The 19,203-nt window shown below is 45.7% G+C and overlaps 1 protein-coding gene across 9 annotated transcripts in view; it reads right to left on the minus strand.

Annotated features, from left to right (window-relative positions):
• DLG2 (discs large MAGUK scaffold protein 2) overlaps positions 1 to 19,203 on the minus strand; it is a 1,057,900-nt gene that overhangs the window by 432,902 nt on the left and 605,795 nt on the right. For all 9 annotated transcript variants that reach the window (XM_087721030.1, XM_087721029.1, XM_087721034.1 and 6 more), the window contains one exon: positions 17,630 to 17,791. In XM_087721030.1, coding sequence (XP_087577156.1) covers positions 17,630 to 17,791 — 162 coding nt within the window. The remainder of the gene's footprint in view (positions 1 to 17,629; positions 17,792 to 19,203) is intronic.

The raw sequence follows: 19,203 nt of genomic DNA on the forward strand, positions 1-19,203 counted from the left end.
CAATGTTCCGATTGCACCACAAACGCAGTAGTCATCCTTACCTTTCACAGAGGCACTGAGTTTTATAAATAGGAGCATGATAGTGTAGAATAATCATATCCAAGGACCAGTGGTGGATTTCAAGAAAGTTTGGAACCTCTTCTGTAGGTGTGGCCTGCTTTCCAGGTCCACTGGTGGAACCTCTTCTAACCGGTAGATTTGACGAACCGGCTCTACCGAATAGGTGCAAACTGGTAGGAACCCACCTCTGAATTGACCCCTCCTTATAGCTCAGCCTGGTCATCTCCTACAGCAGGGGTGTCAAACTCATGTCATTGAGGCCACGTCACATGATGTATTGAGACTTTCCCGCTCTTCGCTAAACCAGGTATGGGCATGGGCATGGGCGTGGCCAGAATGTGACACACCTGGCTCAAAGGTCACTTATTTGACACCTCTGCCCTACAGAAACTCAACTTAAGATATTACCTTAAAGAGAGAGAGAAAGAAGATCCCCATCAAATAAAAATTTAGAACTGAGAGGAAAAACTATCATTTAATTCTAAACCCCCAGCAATATCTAATATCCCGTGTATATTAATATTTATTTTATTCATCAATCATATTTTGTATGCTGCCATGATCAAAAATGACTTTTGGTAACTCAAAACAAACAAACATATAAAACCAACCCCATAAAAACAATGACAATAATAAAAGCAGAACAGCGTTTAAAAGGAAATAAAAGGCCAAAAAAAAAAATAGCTTTAGGAGCCCGTGGAAAACCAACAATATTATTCTATAAACATTAATGCGCAGTTTATTCAGTTGCTTATCAAGTTTGACTGACATTCCGAGGTTTCATTTAACATTTTTTTAAAAAGGAAAATGTGCCAGAGGAAGATTTCAAGGATTCTCACAAGGGGGAAGAAAAGGGTGGGGGGGGGGATTCTGGAATTGAAAAGGTGTTTGTATTTCTGCTGCGATTTGTTTCCAAGCCATCTAAACAAATCACACTTTTCCATATTTTTATTGCACAACCGAGCATTCCCTCAACAGCAATGGAACTGCTTAGATGCAGAAAAAAATAAATTAATCTCTCTGACTCGCTAATGAAGTTGTGCTCCTTTTGTTGGGAGGCATGATAGCAGTCTTCCAATATCACAGGGGCTGCCACAAAGAAGAGGGAGTCAAGCTATTCTCCAAAGCACCTGAGGGTAGAACAAGAAGCAATGGGTGGAAACTAATCAAGGAGAGAAGCAACTTAGAACGGAGGAGAAATTTCCTGACAGTTAGAACAATTAACCAGTGGAACAACTTGCCTCCAGAAGTTGTGAATGCCCCAATACTGGAAGTCTTTAAGAAGATGTTGGATAGCCATTTGTCTGAAACGGTATAGGGTTTCCTGCCTGGGCAGGGGGTTGGACTAGAAGACCTCCAAGGTCCCTTCCAACTCTGCAATTGTATTGTATTGTATTGTTGTTTTTTTTATTAACAACGACTAGGCCAGGTCAGTTTTACCTTAGAGGTTGAACCCCAATGTTCTGTCATTGCCACACAAAAAGATTGCCAAATCAAACCAGGTGCCAGAACTCACAATCTCCTAATGAGTGGCCCAAAGTCACCCAACCTGCTTTCATGGCTAAGGCGGGACAATAGAATAGAATAGAATAGAATAGAATAGAATAACAGAGTTGGAAGTGACCTTGGAGGTCTTCTAGTCCAACCCCCTGCTTAGGCTGGAAACCGTACACCACTTCAGACAAATGGCTATCCAACATCTTCTTAAAAACCTCCAGTGTTGCAGCATTTTACAACTTCCGGAGGCAAATCGTTCCACTGGAATAATTGTTCTGACTGTCAGGAAATTTCTCCTTAGTTCTAAGTTGCTTCTCTCCTTGATTAGTTTCCACCCATTGCTTCTTGTCCCGCCCTCAGGTGCTTTGGGGAATAGCTTGACTAGAACTCGGAGACTCCCGCTTTCTAGCCTGGTGCTCTAACCACTAGACCGAACTGGCTCATATTGACCATAGTAGGTGGGTGAGGTAAAGGTGAGGTGGTGTTGAGGCAAGAAAACAAGCTCATTAACCTGGTCTCTACTGATGTCAGTCAGAGGTGGGATTCAATTTTTTTTTACTACTGGTTCTGTGGGCGTGGCATGGCTTGCTGGGCGTGGCAGGGGAAGGATACTGCAAAATCTCCATCAGCTGGGACTTGTGGAAGCAGAGAATAGATGGGGGCAGGGCCAATAGCAATAGCAATAGCAATAGCAGTTAGACTTATATACCGCTTCATAGGGCTTTCAGCCCTCTCTAAGCGGTTTACAGAGTCAGCATATTGCCCTCAACAACAATCTGGGTCCTCATTTTACCCACCTCGGAAGGATGGAAGGCTGAGTCAACCCTGAGCCGGTGAGATTTGAACAGCCGAACTGCAGAACTGCAGTCAGCTGAAGTAGCCTGCAGTGCTGCATTTAACCACTGCACCACCTCGGCCAGAAATGGGTTCCTACCAATTCGGGCCGGTTCAGCCGAGTAGGTAGTAACTTGGCCTGCCACGCCCCTGAACCGGTTCTCTCGGCAGCACCGTAGGCACCGCCATCTTGTTTTTTTGCTTCTGAGCAATTTTTTTAGTACTGTGCATACACGCGTAGTGCGTATCAAGCGTGCCTGCCTCCCTGAGCGAACCGGCAGTAGAAGCAACAACTGGAACCCACCCCTGGGTGGGGCCAGCCACAGGTGGTATTTGCCAGTTCTCTGAACTACTCAAAATCCACTACCGGTTCTCCAGAACTGGTCAGAACCTGCTGAATAATACCATCTCTGATGTCCGTGACAAATGACCCACAGAACTTATCTTTTCTTTTAGAGTAATTTTGTGGGAAAAACTGCATTCGAAATACACAGCCGTTAAGTATAACATTTGTGTTTTAAGGAGAAACCTTTCCATTGTTCAGTATATTTATTTTCTCCCCCCAAAAAAGTGACTTTCTGCTTCAGCCTTAGCCCCCAAAGGCTACTGTAGAAAGGCTGGCTCAATTTAAAATACAAGTACAGACACACAGATACACCCACCCTACAACCCACTTCCACCTCTCTGCTCATCTCCTCATCGTTCGCTGCGTCAGCTCTTGAGTTCATCAGTCGTCGGAAAGAGCAAAAGATTGGCGGAACAAAAGCTCCTGCTTTTGAAGTCAGATAAATTGCCAGGACTGGCATGAATAGAAAACGGCTGACCGAGGGATACAGCCTCCAAGAATTTTTCCAGGAGCTTTGAGTGTTTTGAACAATAGAATCTGCTTCAGCGTATAAGTTGCGCAAATGTAAATATTGCAACGCTTGCCTTTTTAAGAGCGTGACCTGTCAAAACTGCGCTCGACTAAGCCACGCCCGATTAAACCGCGTCGCTGACGTCATCAACAGGGCGACAACAGCCAGCGCGGAGAAAGAAGGGTGCTTTAAATAGCGCCTTGAAAGCAAGCCGATTCAACTTAAGGTAAGGGTTAGGTTTAGGGTTAGGTTTAGGGTTAGGTTTAGGGTTAGGTTAAGGGTTAGGGTTAGGTTTAGGGTTAGGTTTAGGGTTAGGTTTAGGGGGGTTAGGTTTAGGTTTAGGGGTTAATTTTAGGTTTAGCGTTTACAGCATGCTTCTGTCTCCGCGCTGTTGTCGCCCTGTTGATGACGTCAGCTACGCGGTTTCGTCGAGCGCTGTTTAGTGGAACGCGGTTTTGTGGTGGAACCTTTAAGAGAGGTTCGGGGACTTTGAAATGGGAGAAAAGAAAGATAAAGACTGCCAGCCAAACTGGAGCAAGGGAAATCTTATACAGATGAAGGTCAGAATAACGGAGTTGGAAGGACCTTAGAGGTCTTCTAGTCCAACCCTCTAATCAGGCAGGAGGCCCTCTACTCGTGAGGTGAACCTATGGCAGTGTGCTCAAAGTGGCACGCGAAGCCATGTCGCCCGGCAACCGATCCCTTCACGTACGCAACAGTCCCAAAACCCGCCATGCGCATAAGTGCCTGCCAGCTGATTGCCACCCACACATCCATGCTAGAACCTGGAAGTTCGGCTTTTCTGGAGCATGGCCCTGATGAGCGTGCCGCGCATGCATGCGCATGACATTTCCGCGTGACCTTTTCGGCCCTCGTAAATGCTGGCTGGGGAATTCTGGGAGTTGAAGTCCGGACATCTTCAAGTTGCCAAGGTTGAGAAACACTGCCTTATGCCATTTCAGACTGATTACCGCCGTCCCTACAGTGGCCATTGAAAGTTACAACAGCCCTGAAAACAAATGACTTGCGGTTGTTTCTCACGCTTACGATTGGTAGCAGCATGGTCACATGATCAAAATTCAGATGCTTGGCAATTGATTCTTATTTATGGCTGTGTCCCAAGGTCACTTCTGCCAGGAGTTCGATCCTGATCGGCTCAAGGTTGACTGTTCAACCTTCCATCCTTCCAAGGTGGATTAAATGAAGGCCCAATTGTTTGGGGGTGGTGGTGATAATAGACTGACTGTAAAACTGCTTAGAGAGCCCTGTAAAGCCCTATGAAGTGGTATATAAATCTAAGTGCTATTGCTATTTTCAAAAACATAATATAGTGAAGCTGTCCATCCACGCATTTCTCCTTTGCTCTTCCTTCTCTCTCTCTCTCTCTCTCTCTCTCTTTCTCCCTCCCTCCCTCCCTTCGTCTCTTTCTCTCTCTCTCTCTCTCTCTCTCCCTCCCTCCCTCCCTCTCTCTCTCTGTGTCTCTCTCTCGCCAAGACCTGTTGGAAAATGAAGTCAGCATCCCTATAAAACTCGTCTGCAGAAGGAAGCATGAAGTGCTCCAAAATCTCCTGGTAGACGGCTGCATTGACCCTGGACTTAATGAAGCACAGTGGACCAACACCAGCAGATGACCTGGCTCCCCAAATCAACACAGACTGTGGAAACTTCACACTGGACTTCAAGCATCTTGCAATGTGTGCCTCTCCATTCTTTCTCCATTCTCCCTCCCTCCCTCCGTCTCTGTCTCTGTCTCTGTCTGTCTCTCTCTCTCTCTCACACACACACACACTAAATTCCTCCCTCCAAGATAGAAAAAACACAGAGAGAATGATTCTTCTGCCTCTAAACCTTTTGTTCCCTTGTTCCGATCTAATTATCTCTCGATCAAAGATATCATTTATGGAATAAACAAGCATCCTTTTTTGAAGCTATCATGTGTTGACAGCATAGTTGCGATCTTCCACCTCCCCTTCTTAGCCAAAGATTGACTGTCATCTCAACAATACTTCGCAAAGAAAATCAGAAGGCTTTTAATCACTTTTTTGGGGGGGGGGTAACCCCCAAGTGATTGAGAAATCTGACAGCAGATGCCTCGCACACCAACGTACTAAAGTTAACATGCGTTAGAAGTTACGGTGGCATTCAAGGTTTTTCGAATCCCATTGGTCTGCAAATATCTGCCCATGCGAAATCATTGCGTTCTGCAGAACATGACACAGAATCCCACTAAGCTATTGCAAGGTATTGCACCGAAATATGTGGAAATTGTACAGTCGGAACAACAGAATAACAGAGTTGGAAGGGACCTTGGAGGTCTTCTAGTCCAACCTCCTGCTCAGGTAGGAAATCCTATACCAGTGATGGAGAACCTTTTTGGCACCGAGTGACTATTTAAGTTTGGCTTTTCTGGAGCGCGGCCCTGATGAGGGCGGGCGGGCGTGCACACGCAATGTTTCCATGCGCCGAAAAGGTTGCGTGGAAACATTGTGAATGCTCATGCAGTCCGGAAAAGCCAAACTTCTAGCACCCATGTGCGCCCAACAATCAGCTGGCCGGCGTGCATGTGCAAAGAAGGTTTTTGGCACTGCCGCATGCGCCAAGGATAGCTGATCGTCGCGCGAGCATGCGCACAATTTCATAAGTGGGGGTCTACCGCAATTATTTCGCTCTGTTTTTCTTTTTCTTTTTTGCTCCTTTAATCGTCCTTCAGCAATGTTTTCTTGCTTTGGCCTCACTGGTGCCACTATCGATAAATAAAAAACTTGGATATCTTAATTGAATCTTGGGCACCATGGAAAAGCTATCGCTCTGTTCGGGATAATGGACATTGCTACTCATCAGAGGAGACAATCTGGGTTAAGCGGACTGGTGGACTGATTCAAGAGACAACCTTATCATTGCTCATTAGCAGCCATGCCTCCAACAGACCATGTCTCCATGTTTATACTTTCTTAAACATGACCTTAGGAACTAAGAGCCTTATCTCTTATCTCCAACTAATGTTAGATCACTGGAGTTCTGGAAATGCCATTAGTTTTTGAACCTTGTAGAAAGAATTACATTCTGTGCTGCAAATACCAAATTTCCGGATACAATGATATTGACTTGGTAAGGCCACACTTGGAATACTGCAACCAGGTTTGCTCACCACGATGTAGAAAAGATGTGGAGACTCTAGAAAGAGTGTAGAGAAGAGCCACAAAGAGGATTAGGGGACTGGAGAATAAAACATATGAAGAACGGTTGTAGGAACTGGGTATGTCTAGTTTAATGAAACGAAGGACTAGGTGAGACATGATAGCATTGCTTCGATATCTCAGGGGTTGCCACAAAGAAGAGGGAGTCAAGCTATTCTCCAAAGCACCTGAGGGTAGAACAAGAAGCAATGGGTGGAAACTAATCAAGGAGAGAACTAAGGAGAAATTTCCTGACAGTGAGAACAATTAACCAGTGAAACAATTTGCCTCCAGCTGTGAATGCCCCAACACTGGAAGTCTTTAAGAAGATGTTGGACAGCCATTTGTCTGAAACGGTATAAGGGCCATGATGGCAAACCTATTTCATATGTGCCCAAAGTGGCCCGTGAAGCCATGTCACCTGGCACGCATGGCCTTGCCTGTTTTTATTCCGGTTTTCTGGTTTTCTGGCAGGCATGTGCGCCCAACGATCAGCTGTCCTTCGTGCGCAGCAGTGCAAAAAACCGACCTGCACGTGTGCGCCAGCTAGCTGATTGCCGGGCACGCATGCATGCTAGAACACAGAAGTTCAGCTTTTCCGGAGCATGGCCATGATGAGTGCGTATGCAAGTGCACACACACAACATTTTTATGTGACCTTTCCAGCACTCGGTGCCGAAACTGTTTGCCATCACCCGGTCTATAATATTTTAGATCCTTTTAGACCAATGCAGTGGTGAAATCTAATTTTTTTGCCCACCGGTGTTTGTGGGCGTGGCTTGCTGGTGGTGGGTCATGTGACTGGGTGGGCGTGGCCAACTTCCTTTCACTGTTTAAAGCATTTTTTTTCCTGCCGGTTCGGGCGAATAGGCAGGGGAAAATGCCTTAAAAAGTGGGAGGAAAAGTTTCCGATGATCACACGGCTCACAGCTGAGCCATGCGATCCTCGGAAGTTTTTTTTTTACTACCGGTTCACAGAACGACAATCGGTTCAGCCGAACTGGGAGGATTTCACCCCTGGACCAATGGTTGTCTAATCTCTTCTTTAAAACTTCGAGTGTTGGAGCATTCACAACTTCTGGAGGCAAGTTGTTCCACTGGTTAATTCTTCTAACTGTCAGGAAATTTCTCCTTAGTTCTAAGTTGCTTCTCTCCTTGATTAGTTCCCACCCTTTGCTTTTAAGACGGCTGATTAAACTGGATCTGTTAGTCCAGCATTTAACTGAAAACTGAGAGGTTTGTGAGGCTTCTGAAATTCAAAGAAACGATAGGAATGGAGCTGTTTCTAACCCAAGAAAATAAAAAAAGGAGTCTCTTATGAGCACCTAGGAATCAATTAGCCAATCACTGAGTCACCAGTTGCTGCTACATTTACACAAAGAATTGACTTTAAAGGAATCTGTCACACTCCTTGAATGTGTAAGAAAAATATATTCGAGCCAGTAACATGGTTTATCACGCCTTTCTGAATTAAAACCTCTTCTCAAATCCTCAAATTGAGCGGATAAATAATTCAGAGAATTTTGCTGGCAATTCCCACCCGCTAAGCAAGTTGGAAGGATGAAAAGCTAAAAGGATCCTTTTGAAGATCAGCATGGTGGCTACACATATGGACTCTGACCTAGAGAAAAAAGTACATCAGAGGTGTCAAACTCAAGGCCCAGGGGCCGGATCTGGCTCGCGATGTGGTCGGATCTGGCCTGCGGGCCGTCCTGGGCTACCCAATGTGAAGAGAAAATATGCCAGCAGTTTGGGAGTGGTGTCAAGCTGGCCATGCCCACCCAGTTGGCCATGCCCATCCAGTTAACCATGCCACCCCCGTCCCCGCCACAGGTCAATCACAGGCCTGATGCGGCCCTCAGTGAAATTGTTCTGACCTAGGCTTCCTCAAAAAGCACAAAGCAGGTTCCTGGTCCCAGCAAAACTCCATTTATTAAGCGAATGTGAATTCCTCTCATTCCCATTCAGCAAAGGCATGCTGGTAAACAGTCTTTCAAAGGTGAATTTATGAACACAGACCTTATCTAGCTTGGAAAGCGGCCATGTCAATATTTTCCAAACGCAGTGTAGGGTTTCCTGCCTAAGTAGGGGGGTTGGACTAGAAGACCTCCAAGGCCCCCTCCAAGTCTGTGATTCTATTCTAGTCTATTCTAATATTGGAAGTGTGGAAGGGTCTTTATACAGACTTCTAGTTCCCATAACCTAACTTGCATTAATTTTGTTTGGAAATAATTGTCTCTTTTTCATTTCAGCTGGACGTCTGGTAGAAAGAAAGAAAGAAAGAAAGAAAGAAAGAAAGAAAGAAAGAAAGAAAGAAAGAAAGAAAGAAAGAAAGAAAGAAGGGAAGAGGGAGGGAGGGAGGGAGGGAGGGAGGGAGGGAGGGAGGGAGGGAGGGAGGGAGGGAGGGAGGGAGGGAAGGAAGGAAGGAAGGAAGGAAGGAAGGAAAGAAAGAAAGAAAGAAAGAAAGAGAACATGATAATATACCCTTTCCCTAGTGCTTAATGAGAATTTTGATACAAAAGGTCTTACATCGGCAAGCAGCCAAAAGGAGCTCTCTTACAAACACACTGTTTTGAGCTGAAAAAGCGAGAACACATTCAAACATATAAAATTGAAAGTGTAGAGGAGACGGCTAATAATTGATTTCATTTCCTGTTTCTACAGAATGCCCGCAAGGCGAACTGGGCTTTTCTTCCATGAATTTGTGTAAACGTGGACAAAGGCACTGATTGAATGATGTTTCGGGTAGATTCCGACTGGACAGGATAACAGAATAGTGGGAAGGGACCTTGGAGGTCTTCTAGCCCCACCTTCTAGCCCCACCTTGGAGGTCTTCTAGCCCCACCCACCCTGCTGAAAGCAGGAGACCCTAGACATTTCAGACAAATGGTGGTCCAATCTCTAGAACTGATGGAGCATTCACACCTTCTGGAGGCAAGTCATTCCGCTGATTGATTGTTTTCACTTTCAGGGAATTTTTGTTGGGAATTGAGGGATACTTGGATAAATTACCTTTTCTTCTTTCTACCTTGAGATTGTCCATAACGACAGATTGGTTATTCCACAGAAATACAGTTTTGCCAGATGGACTAAATCTTAACTTTAAGGAGAACCATCCTGTTGGGAAAAAAAATATCCATCTGGGTTCTATTCCAAGCGGGGAGAGAGAGAGACACTGGAAACATGGAGGCTGATTGGAAAGATGGTTTAATGGAGCAGAACCACCAAGCCCATGGTTCTCTGGTGCAGCTGACTACATGGAGTGGAGAGTGAGGATTATTTATACCCTCTCTTGGGCCTTGCCCTTGAGCTTCCTGTTCCTGTGCAAGAACATGTATTCCATTGGCTGTAGTCAGACTCCCATGGGGAGTCATGTTTGTCTGAATCAAGTTTGGTTGAACCTTGGGCTGATGCAATGTCCATAGGAGATTTTGCAATGCAGTCAGCCCTGCTGCTAGATAATCCTATTATGTCCTGGAGGGTCATGTCTTAATCCCATCACCCTGGATCTGGAGGTCTTTTGTCTTGTAGATAGGCTGGCCCAGTCCTTCTCAATGGGCACCAAATATCTGCTGGGGGCAGGGACCTGAAGCTCTGAGTTTCTCTCTCCCTTAAGATTTCCATTTTTTTCTTTTAGGGGAAATATAACATTCTGCCCCTTTTAAAAATATTTCCTAAAACATTTCATTCTTCGAGGAGAGTAGTGGGTGATAGCTCTCGACAATCCTGATACACAGAAAGGACAGGAGAAGGAAAACAACAACTCTAGGATTGCAAATCCTTAGGTCTCGTTTTAGAAAAACACAATGTTTATGAGGCCGTCAACTGATTAGATCTCATCCCTGGAGGGGACAGGAGACGATGGTGCTTTAATCAGACAGGGAATGAATGAGAGATCATTAGGAACGGCAGTATTTGAATTGCAGATGAATTGAGGCGCTGGGAAGTCTTTCCTTGAAACGTGTGTGTGTGTGTGCTTGTGTGTGTGTGTGTGAGAGAGAGAGAGAGAGACAGAGAGACAGAGAGAGACAGAGAGAGAGACAGAGAGAGAGAGACATAGAGAGAGACAGAGAGAGACACACACAGAGAGAGAGAGAGAGAGAGAGAGAGAGAGAGACAGAGAGACACAGAGACACAGAGAGATACAGAGACAGAGAGAAACACAGAGAAAATGCATTGAATCTCATTGTCCATACATTTTCAGCCATCAAACCAACCAGTGACATAATATAGTAATCCAGAGGATTGGGGGACATTCTACCCAGAAAGGGATTGATCTTTCCTTTCAACAGTCTGGTTTGGTTTCCCTAGTCTAGAGAAAAGAAAGACTTGGGGTGACATGATAGCAATACTCTTATATTTGAGGGTCTGTCACAAAGAACAGGGAGTCAACCTGTTTTCCAAAGCACCTGAAGGCAGAACAAGAAGCAACAAATGGAAATTAATGAAGCAGTAGAAGTGATGTGCCAGGGCCTGGAGGCTGTTAGGGTCTGGATGAGAGCGAACAAGCTTGCACTCAATCCCGACAAGACCGAGTGGCTATTGATGCTCCCTCCCCAAAATGGTCCAGCTATTCCATCCCTTAGCCTGGGGGGGTGAAACCATACGCCCCTCAGAGAGGGTTCGCAACTTGGGAGTCCCTTCTGGATCCACAGCTGACGTTAGAACATCATTTGTCGGCTGTGACCAGGGGGACCTTTGCCCAGGTCCGCCTGGTGCACCAATTGCGACTCTACCTGGACCGGGAGGCCCTTCGGATAGTCACTCACACCCTCGTGACCTCAAGACTGGATTACTGTAACGCGCTCTACATGGGGCTGCCCTTGAAGAGTGTCCGAAGACTTCAGTTAGTCCAGAACACAGCCCCGCGAGCGATTGTGGGTGCACCTAGGTACACCCATGTTACACCTATCCTCCGCGAGCTGCACTGGCTGCCCATTGGTCTCCGGATACGCTTCAAGGTGCTAGTCGTTACTTATAAAGCCCTTCGTGGCATCGGATCTGGGTACCTGAGAGACCGCCTCCTGCCAATTACCTCCCAAAGACCGATTCGATCACACAGACTTGGCCTCCTCCGGATTTCCATCTGCCAGCCAATGTCGGCTGGCGACCCCCCCGGGGGAGAGCCTTCTCTGTTGCAGCTCCGGCCCTCTGGAACGAGCTCCCCGTGGAGATCCGGACCCTTACGACCTCCAGGCCTTCCGTAAAGCCACTAAATCTTGACTGCTCCGGCAGGCCGGGGGCTGTTGAAGTTTCCAGCCCCACGGTAACTATGAATGTTGTTATATTTTAAATTTTGCTTGTCTTATTTATTCCCTTCCCCTTTTTATTGTAAGCCGCCCGGAGTCCTCCGGGAGTGGGCAGCATACAAGTTTAATAAACAACAACAACAACAACAACTAATCAAGGAGAGAAACAACTTAGAACTAAGAAGAAACTTTCTAACAGTGAGGACAATCAACCCATGGAACAGAAGCTGCCTTCAGAGGTTGTGGGAGCTCCATCAATGGAGGTCATTAAGAAGAGATTGGACAGCCATCTGTCTGAAATGGCATAGGGCCACGATGGGGAAGCTATGGCACGCGTGCCACAGGTGGCATAACAGAGCCCTTTCCGCGGGCTCGCGAGCCATTGCCCCAGCTCAACTCCACCACGCATATGCGTGTGTCTCCTGCTGATTTTTGGGTCTCTGCCACGCACGCGTGGGGCAGGGTGAATGCGGGAGACATGGACACATGCATGGGAGGGGGGCAGGGGGCAGCTACGCGTCCCCTCCCCGCTGCACATTTTTGGCCTCAGGAGTCCTGCTGGTCCTAAGATGTGGAGGGGTGGGGCGTGTGTATATGTGTGTGAGTCACATGAGCATTGCATTGGGAGTGTGTGCACGCATGCATGCGGTTTTGGCATGTGACAACAATTTTTTTTAGCCATCACTGGTATAGGGTTTCCTGCCAGAGCAGGGGGCTGGAGGAAAAGGCCTCCAAGGTCATTTCCCGTTCTATTCTGCTCTGTTCTAGACGAGTCGAGTCGATTATCTTAGTTTTCAAAGAAGTTTTCAATGTTCTGTCTTCTCTATGATTGGTTCAAGCCAGGGTCCTCCAACCACTGTCAACGTTAAGACTTGTGGACTTCAACTCCCAGAATTCCTCACCTGGAATCACCCAGAATCTGCATCGCTGGCTGAGGAATTCTGGGAGTTGAAGTCCACAAGTCTTAACGTTGACAACAGTTGGAGATCCCCCCTGATTTAAGCTAAACCTTGCACCGAATAAACCCCACCCTTTTGACTGCAAAAACACATCACCGTCTTTAAAGCACTGCTGTAGAGGCCCGATGGACAAGCATCTTATCTTGCCGTGATTTCTTCCTGATTTGTCTTATCAGTTCTTGGAATCGAAACTATTTCCCCGGATTAAAAAGATTGCTAGTTCATTGCGCCATCTTGTGTTCCATCATAGTATGGCAGGGATGAAGGCTTCGGAGAAGAAAAGAGTTTGCCGCAGGCTAATAAACCTGATTCTTTTTTGCTTTAAATTCATCCAAGATTGCAAATGGTGCCCCTTGGGGCCCCTCATGTAGCCCACCAGCAACTCTTCTGCAACTCACTGAGTAAGTCAAGTCACTCATTTGAGTTCCAGTATCTGTTTTGTGCCCCAGAGAGGCTCCAAAAAATAGGTGGGACCAACAATTGAGCCACGTTTTCACACTTTAGCTTCTTTAAGGAGTAAAATCACCCTGCCAACAAAAGTGCCTATAGACAAGGCTTTGGTTTTCCTAGTTGCAATGGATGGCTGGGAAAGTAGGACGATAAGAAACGCTGAGCGCCAAAGAATGGAGGCCTTTGAATTATGGTGCTGGAGAAGACTCCTGCATTGAGTCCCTTGGACTGCAAGGCCATCCAACCGGTCAGTCCTAGAGGAGATCAACCCTGACTGCTCTTTAGAAGCCCAGATCCTGAAGAGGAAACTCAAATCCTTTGGCCACCTAATGAGAAGGAAGGACTCCCTGGAGAAGAGCCTCATGCTGGGAATGATGGAGGGCAAAAGAAGAAGGGGACGACAGAGAAGGAGGTGGCTGGATGGAGTCACCGAAGCAGTAGGTGTGACTCCGGAGGATAATAGAGGACAGGAAGGCCTGGAGGAACGTTGTCCATGGGGTCGCGAATGGTCGGACACGACTTCGCAACTAACAACAACAACAAATGAGTAAAATTATCTGAAAGACTAGAGTAAACAAAACGTAGCCCATTTTACTCATTTGTTGTTGTTGTTGTTAGTTGCGAAGTCGCGTCTGACCTATCGCGACCCCATGGGCAACGTTCCTCCAGGCCTTCCTGTCCTCTACCAGCCCCCGGAGTCCATTTAAGCTCCCACCTACTGCTTTTCACCCAAAAGGAATCTGGGAAATATATAAATTGGTTGAATGTAATAATTATGATCAGTTTTACTTGTTCTACCTGTATTAGAATGCATGACACCCAGATGCCCCACTGTTCACGCATTGATATGTGTTCTGTCCCCCCTTCTTCGCTCGTTAACAGACGACAAGCAGACAGACTTAAAAGGAAATAACTTTATCAGTCCTCGGCTCAGACTGGCTGCGAGCCCAAAATAAACATAAATAAAGTCTCTGGCAAGAAGATAACAGAATGCAGAAACAAAACTCTTACAGCACCAAGTTTTCAAGAAGCAAAATCACTTATCCAAGTGTCTCACAAACTCAAACAAGATCGGAACTGAATTCTCCATAAACGAATGGAGGGCGTGGCACCATCCAGAAGACGACACTAACGAGCCCCAGCTGCATTGTTATTCCTGCATCCCGACTCAACTCACAGCAAACTGCTGCTGAGTCACAACAAATATGCATATGTAAAATAAATAAAGAAAAACTTGGGGAGGAAAAGAAAGAAACTTTAATAACTTTAATGTTACAACCTGCCAGCCTCTACCTCTACTGCCATAGAAACAGGGAGGGAGGGGGGTTGAGATATTTGGGAGGGGGAATTACTGGTGCTGGAGGAGTTATGAAGAAGGGAGTTTTGTTCTCACCATGCGCATGCTGGTGGCCTGGGTTTGGACTTGGTCAAGGCCAACCGTCTCGCATACCAACTTGATAAGGCTTTTTGAAGATGCACCCCACATGACACCTTAGGGAATTGCAGATTGGACATTGGGTTGGGGAATTGGGGGGAGGGTGCTGGGTAAATGTTTGATATGTACTTGTTCGCGCCTTTTCGGCTCAGATCTTGCTTTCCTTTTCGCTGCTTTCAATTCATAGCTAGTAAAAGTACTTTATCTGTATTCAAATGGAGTTGAGGTTTCTCTTTCTTGGATATTGAAGGAGGCATGCCTGACACAACCCTTGCCAGATGTCCTTGAAGGCCAACTACCCTCCAAACCTGTTGAGGCTGCAACTCCCAGAATCTCCCAACAGCTTGGAGGTTGCGATCCAAACCTGCTTGGAAAGCATCGGGTTGAGGAAAGGAGAGCAAATGCACCAATATGCATAGGAAGGAATCAGACATTCGTAGCCATAGCTTAATCTTTAAATTACGGAAAAAGATTGCATCAAAACTCTTATCATCGTCATCATCATCATGATAATCATCACCACAGTCCTCGTCTTTTTCTCACAGGTGCAGAATCCTCTTGCATCTAAACGCTTATCACTTCCAAAGTCAAGAACTGATAATAGGATCGAATGATGTAGCAGGGATGGAGAAGGGTTGGAGCGCCTTGTGTTACCAGTCACAAGAGGGCGGAGCTCTCTGTTCCTGTGCTGCCTTCTCCCTGTCTATGGGCTCCAAAAGGAGCCAAACCTGCCTTGTAGGGGCGGCAAAGCTAAGGAGGGGCACTCTGAGAGGTCATAGGACAGATCACAACTCTCTTGCTAATCCCGGCCCTTTTTCTCTCTAAGCACACAAAGATCTGATGGGGGTAAACTAGCCACCACAAAGAGCAATAGGATGAGTCTTAGAAATCCCACAGCAAGGTTCTCCAGATGTTACTGAGCTCCACTTTGCACCACCCTCCCAACCCCCATGACCTCTATATCAGGGGTGTCCGACCTTGGTAATATTAAGATCTGTGAACTTCATCTCCCAGCATACCCCAAAAGTGATGCTGGCTGGGGAATTCTGGGAGTTGAAGTCCATAGGTGGAAATCAAACACCATCAGAAGGGCCACAAATTGTTCCATCTTTGTTTTATACAACCAGAATCTACAACAAGAAAGGGGATAGTGATTCTGTACCGATTGATGACAAACAAAGGACATTCCTCCTGCAATTACAACTCCTACTTAAAGAAAAAGGCAGACATCATGACCAGGAAGTCTTTACCACAACTTCAGCTGGTGCAACAGCCGCAGTCTTACCTGGAGCAGGATATATTGAAGATGCCACTCGTGCTCTTGCTACCTCTTGATCTGATTAATGTTACTCATTAATGCCTGTAGCTGCTCTTTGAAGATCACCTGGAAACTTTAGCTGGTCCAGGGGGCAACACCAAAGATGCTAAGTGGTTGGTGTCAGTACTTATGGCTTTTCTACATGAATTACTAGCAGGTTTCCAAGTGCAATTCAAGATATTGCTGCTACCTATGGAACCTCTATATCAGAGGTGTCCAACCTTGGTATCTTTTAAGATCTGTGGACTTCGACTCCCAGAATTCCCCAGCAGGCATGCTGGCTGGGGGGACTCTGGGAGTTGAAGTCCATAGGTCTTGAAGTTGCCAAGGTTGGATACCTCTGCTCTAAATGTTTTGGGTCCGGATCAGAGGTGGTATTCAGCTGGGTTCTCTCCGGTTCCGGTGAACCAGCGGCTGCAAGAGCTCACCTGCCCCAACGTAATGTCTGAGCACTGCACATGCACAGAAGGCAGTGTGCATATGCAGATGAGGCCCACACACTCACATTTGCAAACCGTTAGGGAAGGTAGGTGAATCCCACCGCTGGCCCGGATTTCTCAGAGACTTTTCCTAATTTCCACCACTGTTACCTGAAAAATAGGGAGGATCCACATCTACCACAAAATAAGGTATGAAGGGATTTCTGAGTATTTTCTGTAGCAGCCCCCTCTTTTCAATTGGCGTGCACCCAAAGAGTGCACGGACCCCCATCCTTATTTCCTTCCACAAGCTGGTGAAAATGTGGTTTTTGGAGGACCGACTTAACGTGATGCCATTTCTCAGTGTTTAGTTTTGCACTTGAAACCTCATTTAATTTTGATTTGTGACTTTTTTCTTCAGTTTTTGTACAAAAAATGCAAAAGACTCTGGCTCTTTTCCCTACTGGTAAGATACATTTTGAAAGATTGTCACGAACATAGTTTAAAAACTGGAAAACGTATTCTCTTCTTGACAATATCTATTCACAATAATTACGTCCTTTCTTTGCAAAATAACGCTTTTATAGAGAACAGGAACAAAACCTGTTGTGGATAAAAGGTTTGTCACAGCTTCACCACACTCAAAACGGTTACAATTTGTACAGGTAGTCCTCAGCTTACGACCACAATCGAACTCAAAATTTCTGCTGCTAAGTGAGATTGTTGCTGCATAAATTTTGCCCCATTTTACGACCTTTCTTGCCAGAGACGTGAAATGAATCACTGCTGTAGTTAAGTGGGTAACAGCGTTGCTATGTGAATCTAGGAGCCGCGGTGGCGCAGTGGTTAGAGTGCAGTACTGCAGGCTACTTCTGCTGACTGCCGGCTGCCTGCAATTTGGCAGTTCGAATCCCACCAAACTCAAGGTTGACTCATCGTTCCATCCTTCCGAGATGGATAAAATGAGGACCCCAAATTGTTGGGGGGGCAATAGGCTGACTCTGTAAACCGCTTAGAGAGGGCTGTAAAGCACTGTAAAGCGGTATATAAGTCTTAAGAGCTATTGCTATCTGGCTTCCCCGTTAACTTTCCTTGTCAGAAGGTCGCAAAAAAAATCACATGACCGGAACAAGGCAACTGTCATAAGTACATGCCAGTTGCCAAGCGTCGGCATTTTGAACACGTGGGGATGTTTCAATGGTCGTCAGCGTGAAAAGTGACTTTTATCAGCATCATTGTAACTTTCAAAGGCCACTAAACCGATGGTTGTAAGTTGAGCTCTACCTGTCCATCATTCTCATCAGATAACACATACCTCTATTCTTTGTGTTTTCATCTACATCAGACATTACGGTCATGAAGGAGCTTTACTGACCTTCAGAGGTGAGATGTGCGACTGTAGGACATATCCGTGGACGTTTTCTATCTGCGATAAGTTCTTTTCAGAAACGTGGACTAATTCTGGACCTCTCACTTCATGGGTTAAACGAGGTAAAGTATGGTCATGTGGCACATCCTCATCTTGATAATGATACTTCTGGAAGGTAGAAGGGGGGAAAATATGAAGGAACTGGGAGAAGAAAAACTTGAATTTTGATCGTGACAAGGTAGTTTTGAGTGGATTGCGCTCATGACTAATAAAACTATCATCAATGCAGATGCACTTCACCGTATAAAATTGCTGTCAGTCCTGCCCCAACTTGGTTCTTAAGAAAAGAAAAACCCTCGACTCCATGCATAGTAAAAAGTATACTTTTACTCAAAGTCAAGTGGACTACAATAGAAAAACTACAATAGAAAAACTTGAATTTTGATCGTGACAAGGTAGTTTTGAGTGGATTGCACTCATGACTAATAAAACTACCATCAATGCAGATGCACTTCACCGTATAAAATTGCTGTCAGTCCTGCCCCAACTTGGTTCTTTAGAAAAGAAAGACCCTCGACTCCATGCATAGTAAAAAGTATACTTTTACTCAAAGTCAAGTGGACTACAATAGAGCAAAGCCAGAACTAAGTATTCGCGCGCCACATTCCTCTGATTAACTTTACCACCACCACCACCCAAGTCAATTACTTCCCAGTTCCTCTCCTTTGAAGGTCCAATTAATTTTGAATAAATTGTTTTGGGAACTCTCTCTTCCACAGTGGGCTAGTTAATGAGTTGTTAGCTGTTACATTCCGATCTCCCGGTTTGGCCTTGACTTATTGTCTTTGGAAAACACAATGAGCCGCCAGCTTTCCTCACCATCCAGCTCCCTCTCCCCCGCCCCTATAGTCAATAGCAGACTGGCAGCTAGCATTTGCCAAGCTCAACGTAAGATAGCAGTTCTGACCATTCTTCTTGCAACCATCATTCTGGACTGCATGGTCAGTTCTTGCTATCACCAGTAGGACAATGAGAAAAGGGACAACTCTAAATGTGACCTCTAGGTGAAATAACCACCAGCATCTTTCTCCTCTGCATGATTCAGAGGGAAGAAAGTTAGATGATTTATTTCAGCAGCTACCACATCAGTACAGCTCACAACAGATTGTACAGTTCTACCTGTAAAACTAATATTTAGCCATTTTGCATAATTGGTTTGCATGAAAACATTTGGAACCCAACAATTTAAGAGAAAAAAATGAGCTTTGGCATTTATGAAGTTGCTTCTGTTTACAGCACAGCATGTATCAGAATATTCATGGACTGGCAGAGACATGGTAACAAGGTCAGCCAATGAATAGGGCTTAGTAACAAGGTCTGCCAATGAGAGGTGAAACAGATTGGAGCCTGGGTGTGGTTTAGCCCTATAGCTCTGAGTCTGTGCAAGAGAACTAGTCTGTCTGCAACTCTCAACTAGAAACTGTTCTCTGCTGTACTCTGCTGCTTGTGTCTGCTTGTAACTCTCTACCGTGTTGGAAGAATCTGCTGTTGGTATTGTACATTTATCCACGTGTTATTGT

This window comes from Thamnophis sirtalis, unplaced genomic scaffold (assembly GCF_051295495.1).
Source record: "Thamnophis sirtalis isolate CommonGarterSnake01/CBP01778 unplaced genomic scaffold, rThaSir2_p1.2 scaffold_8, whole genome shotgun sequence".
In the NCBI taxonomy this organism is placed as follows: domain Eukaryota; kingdom Metazoa; phylum Chordata; class Lepidosauria; order Squamata; family Natricidae; genus Thamnophis; species Thamnophis sirtalis.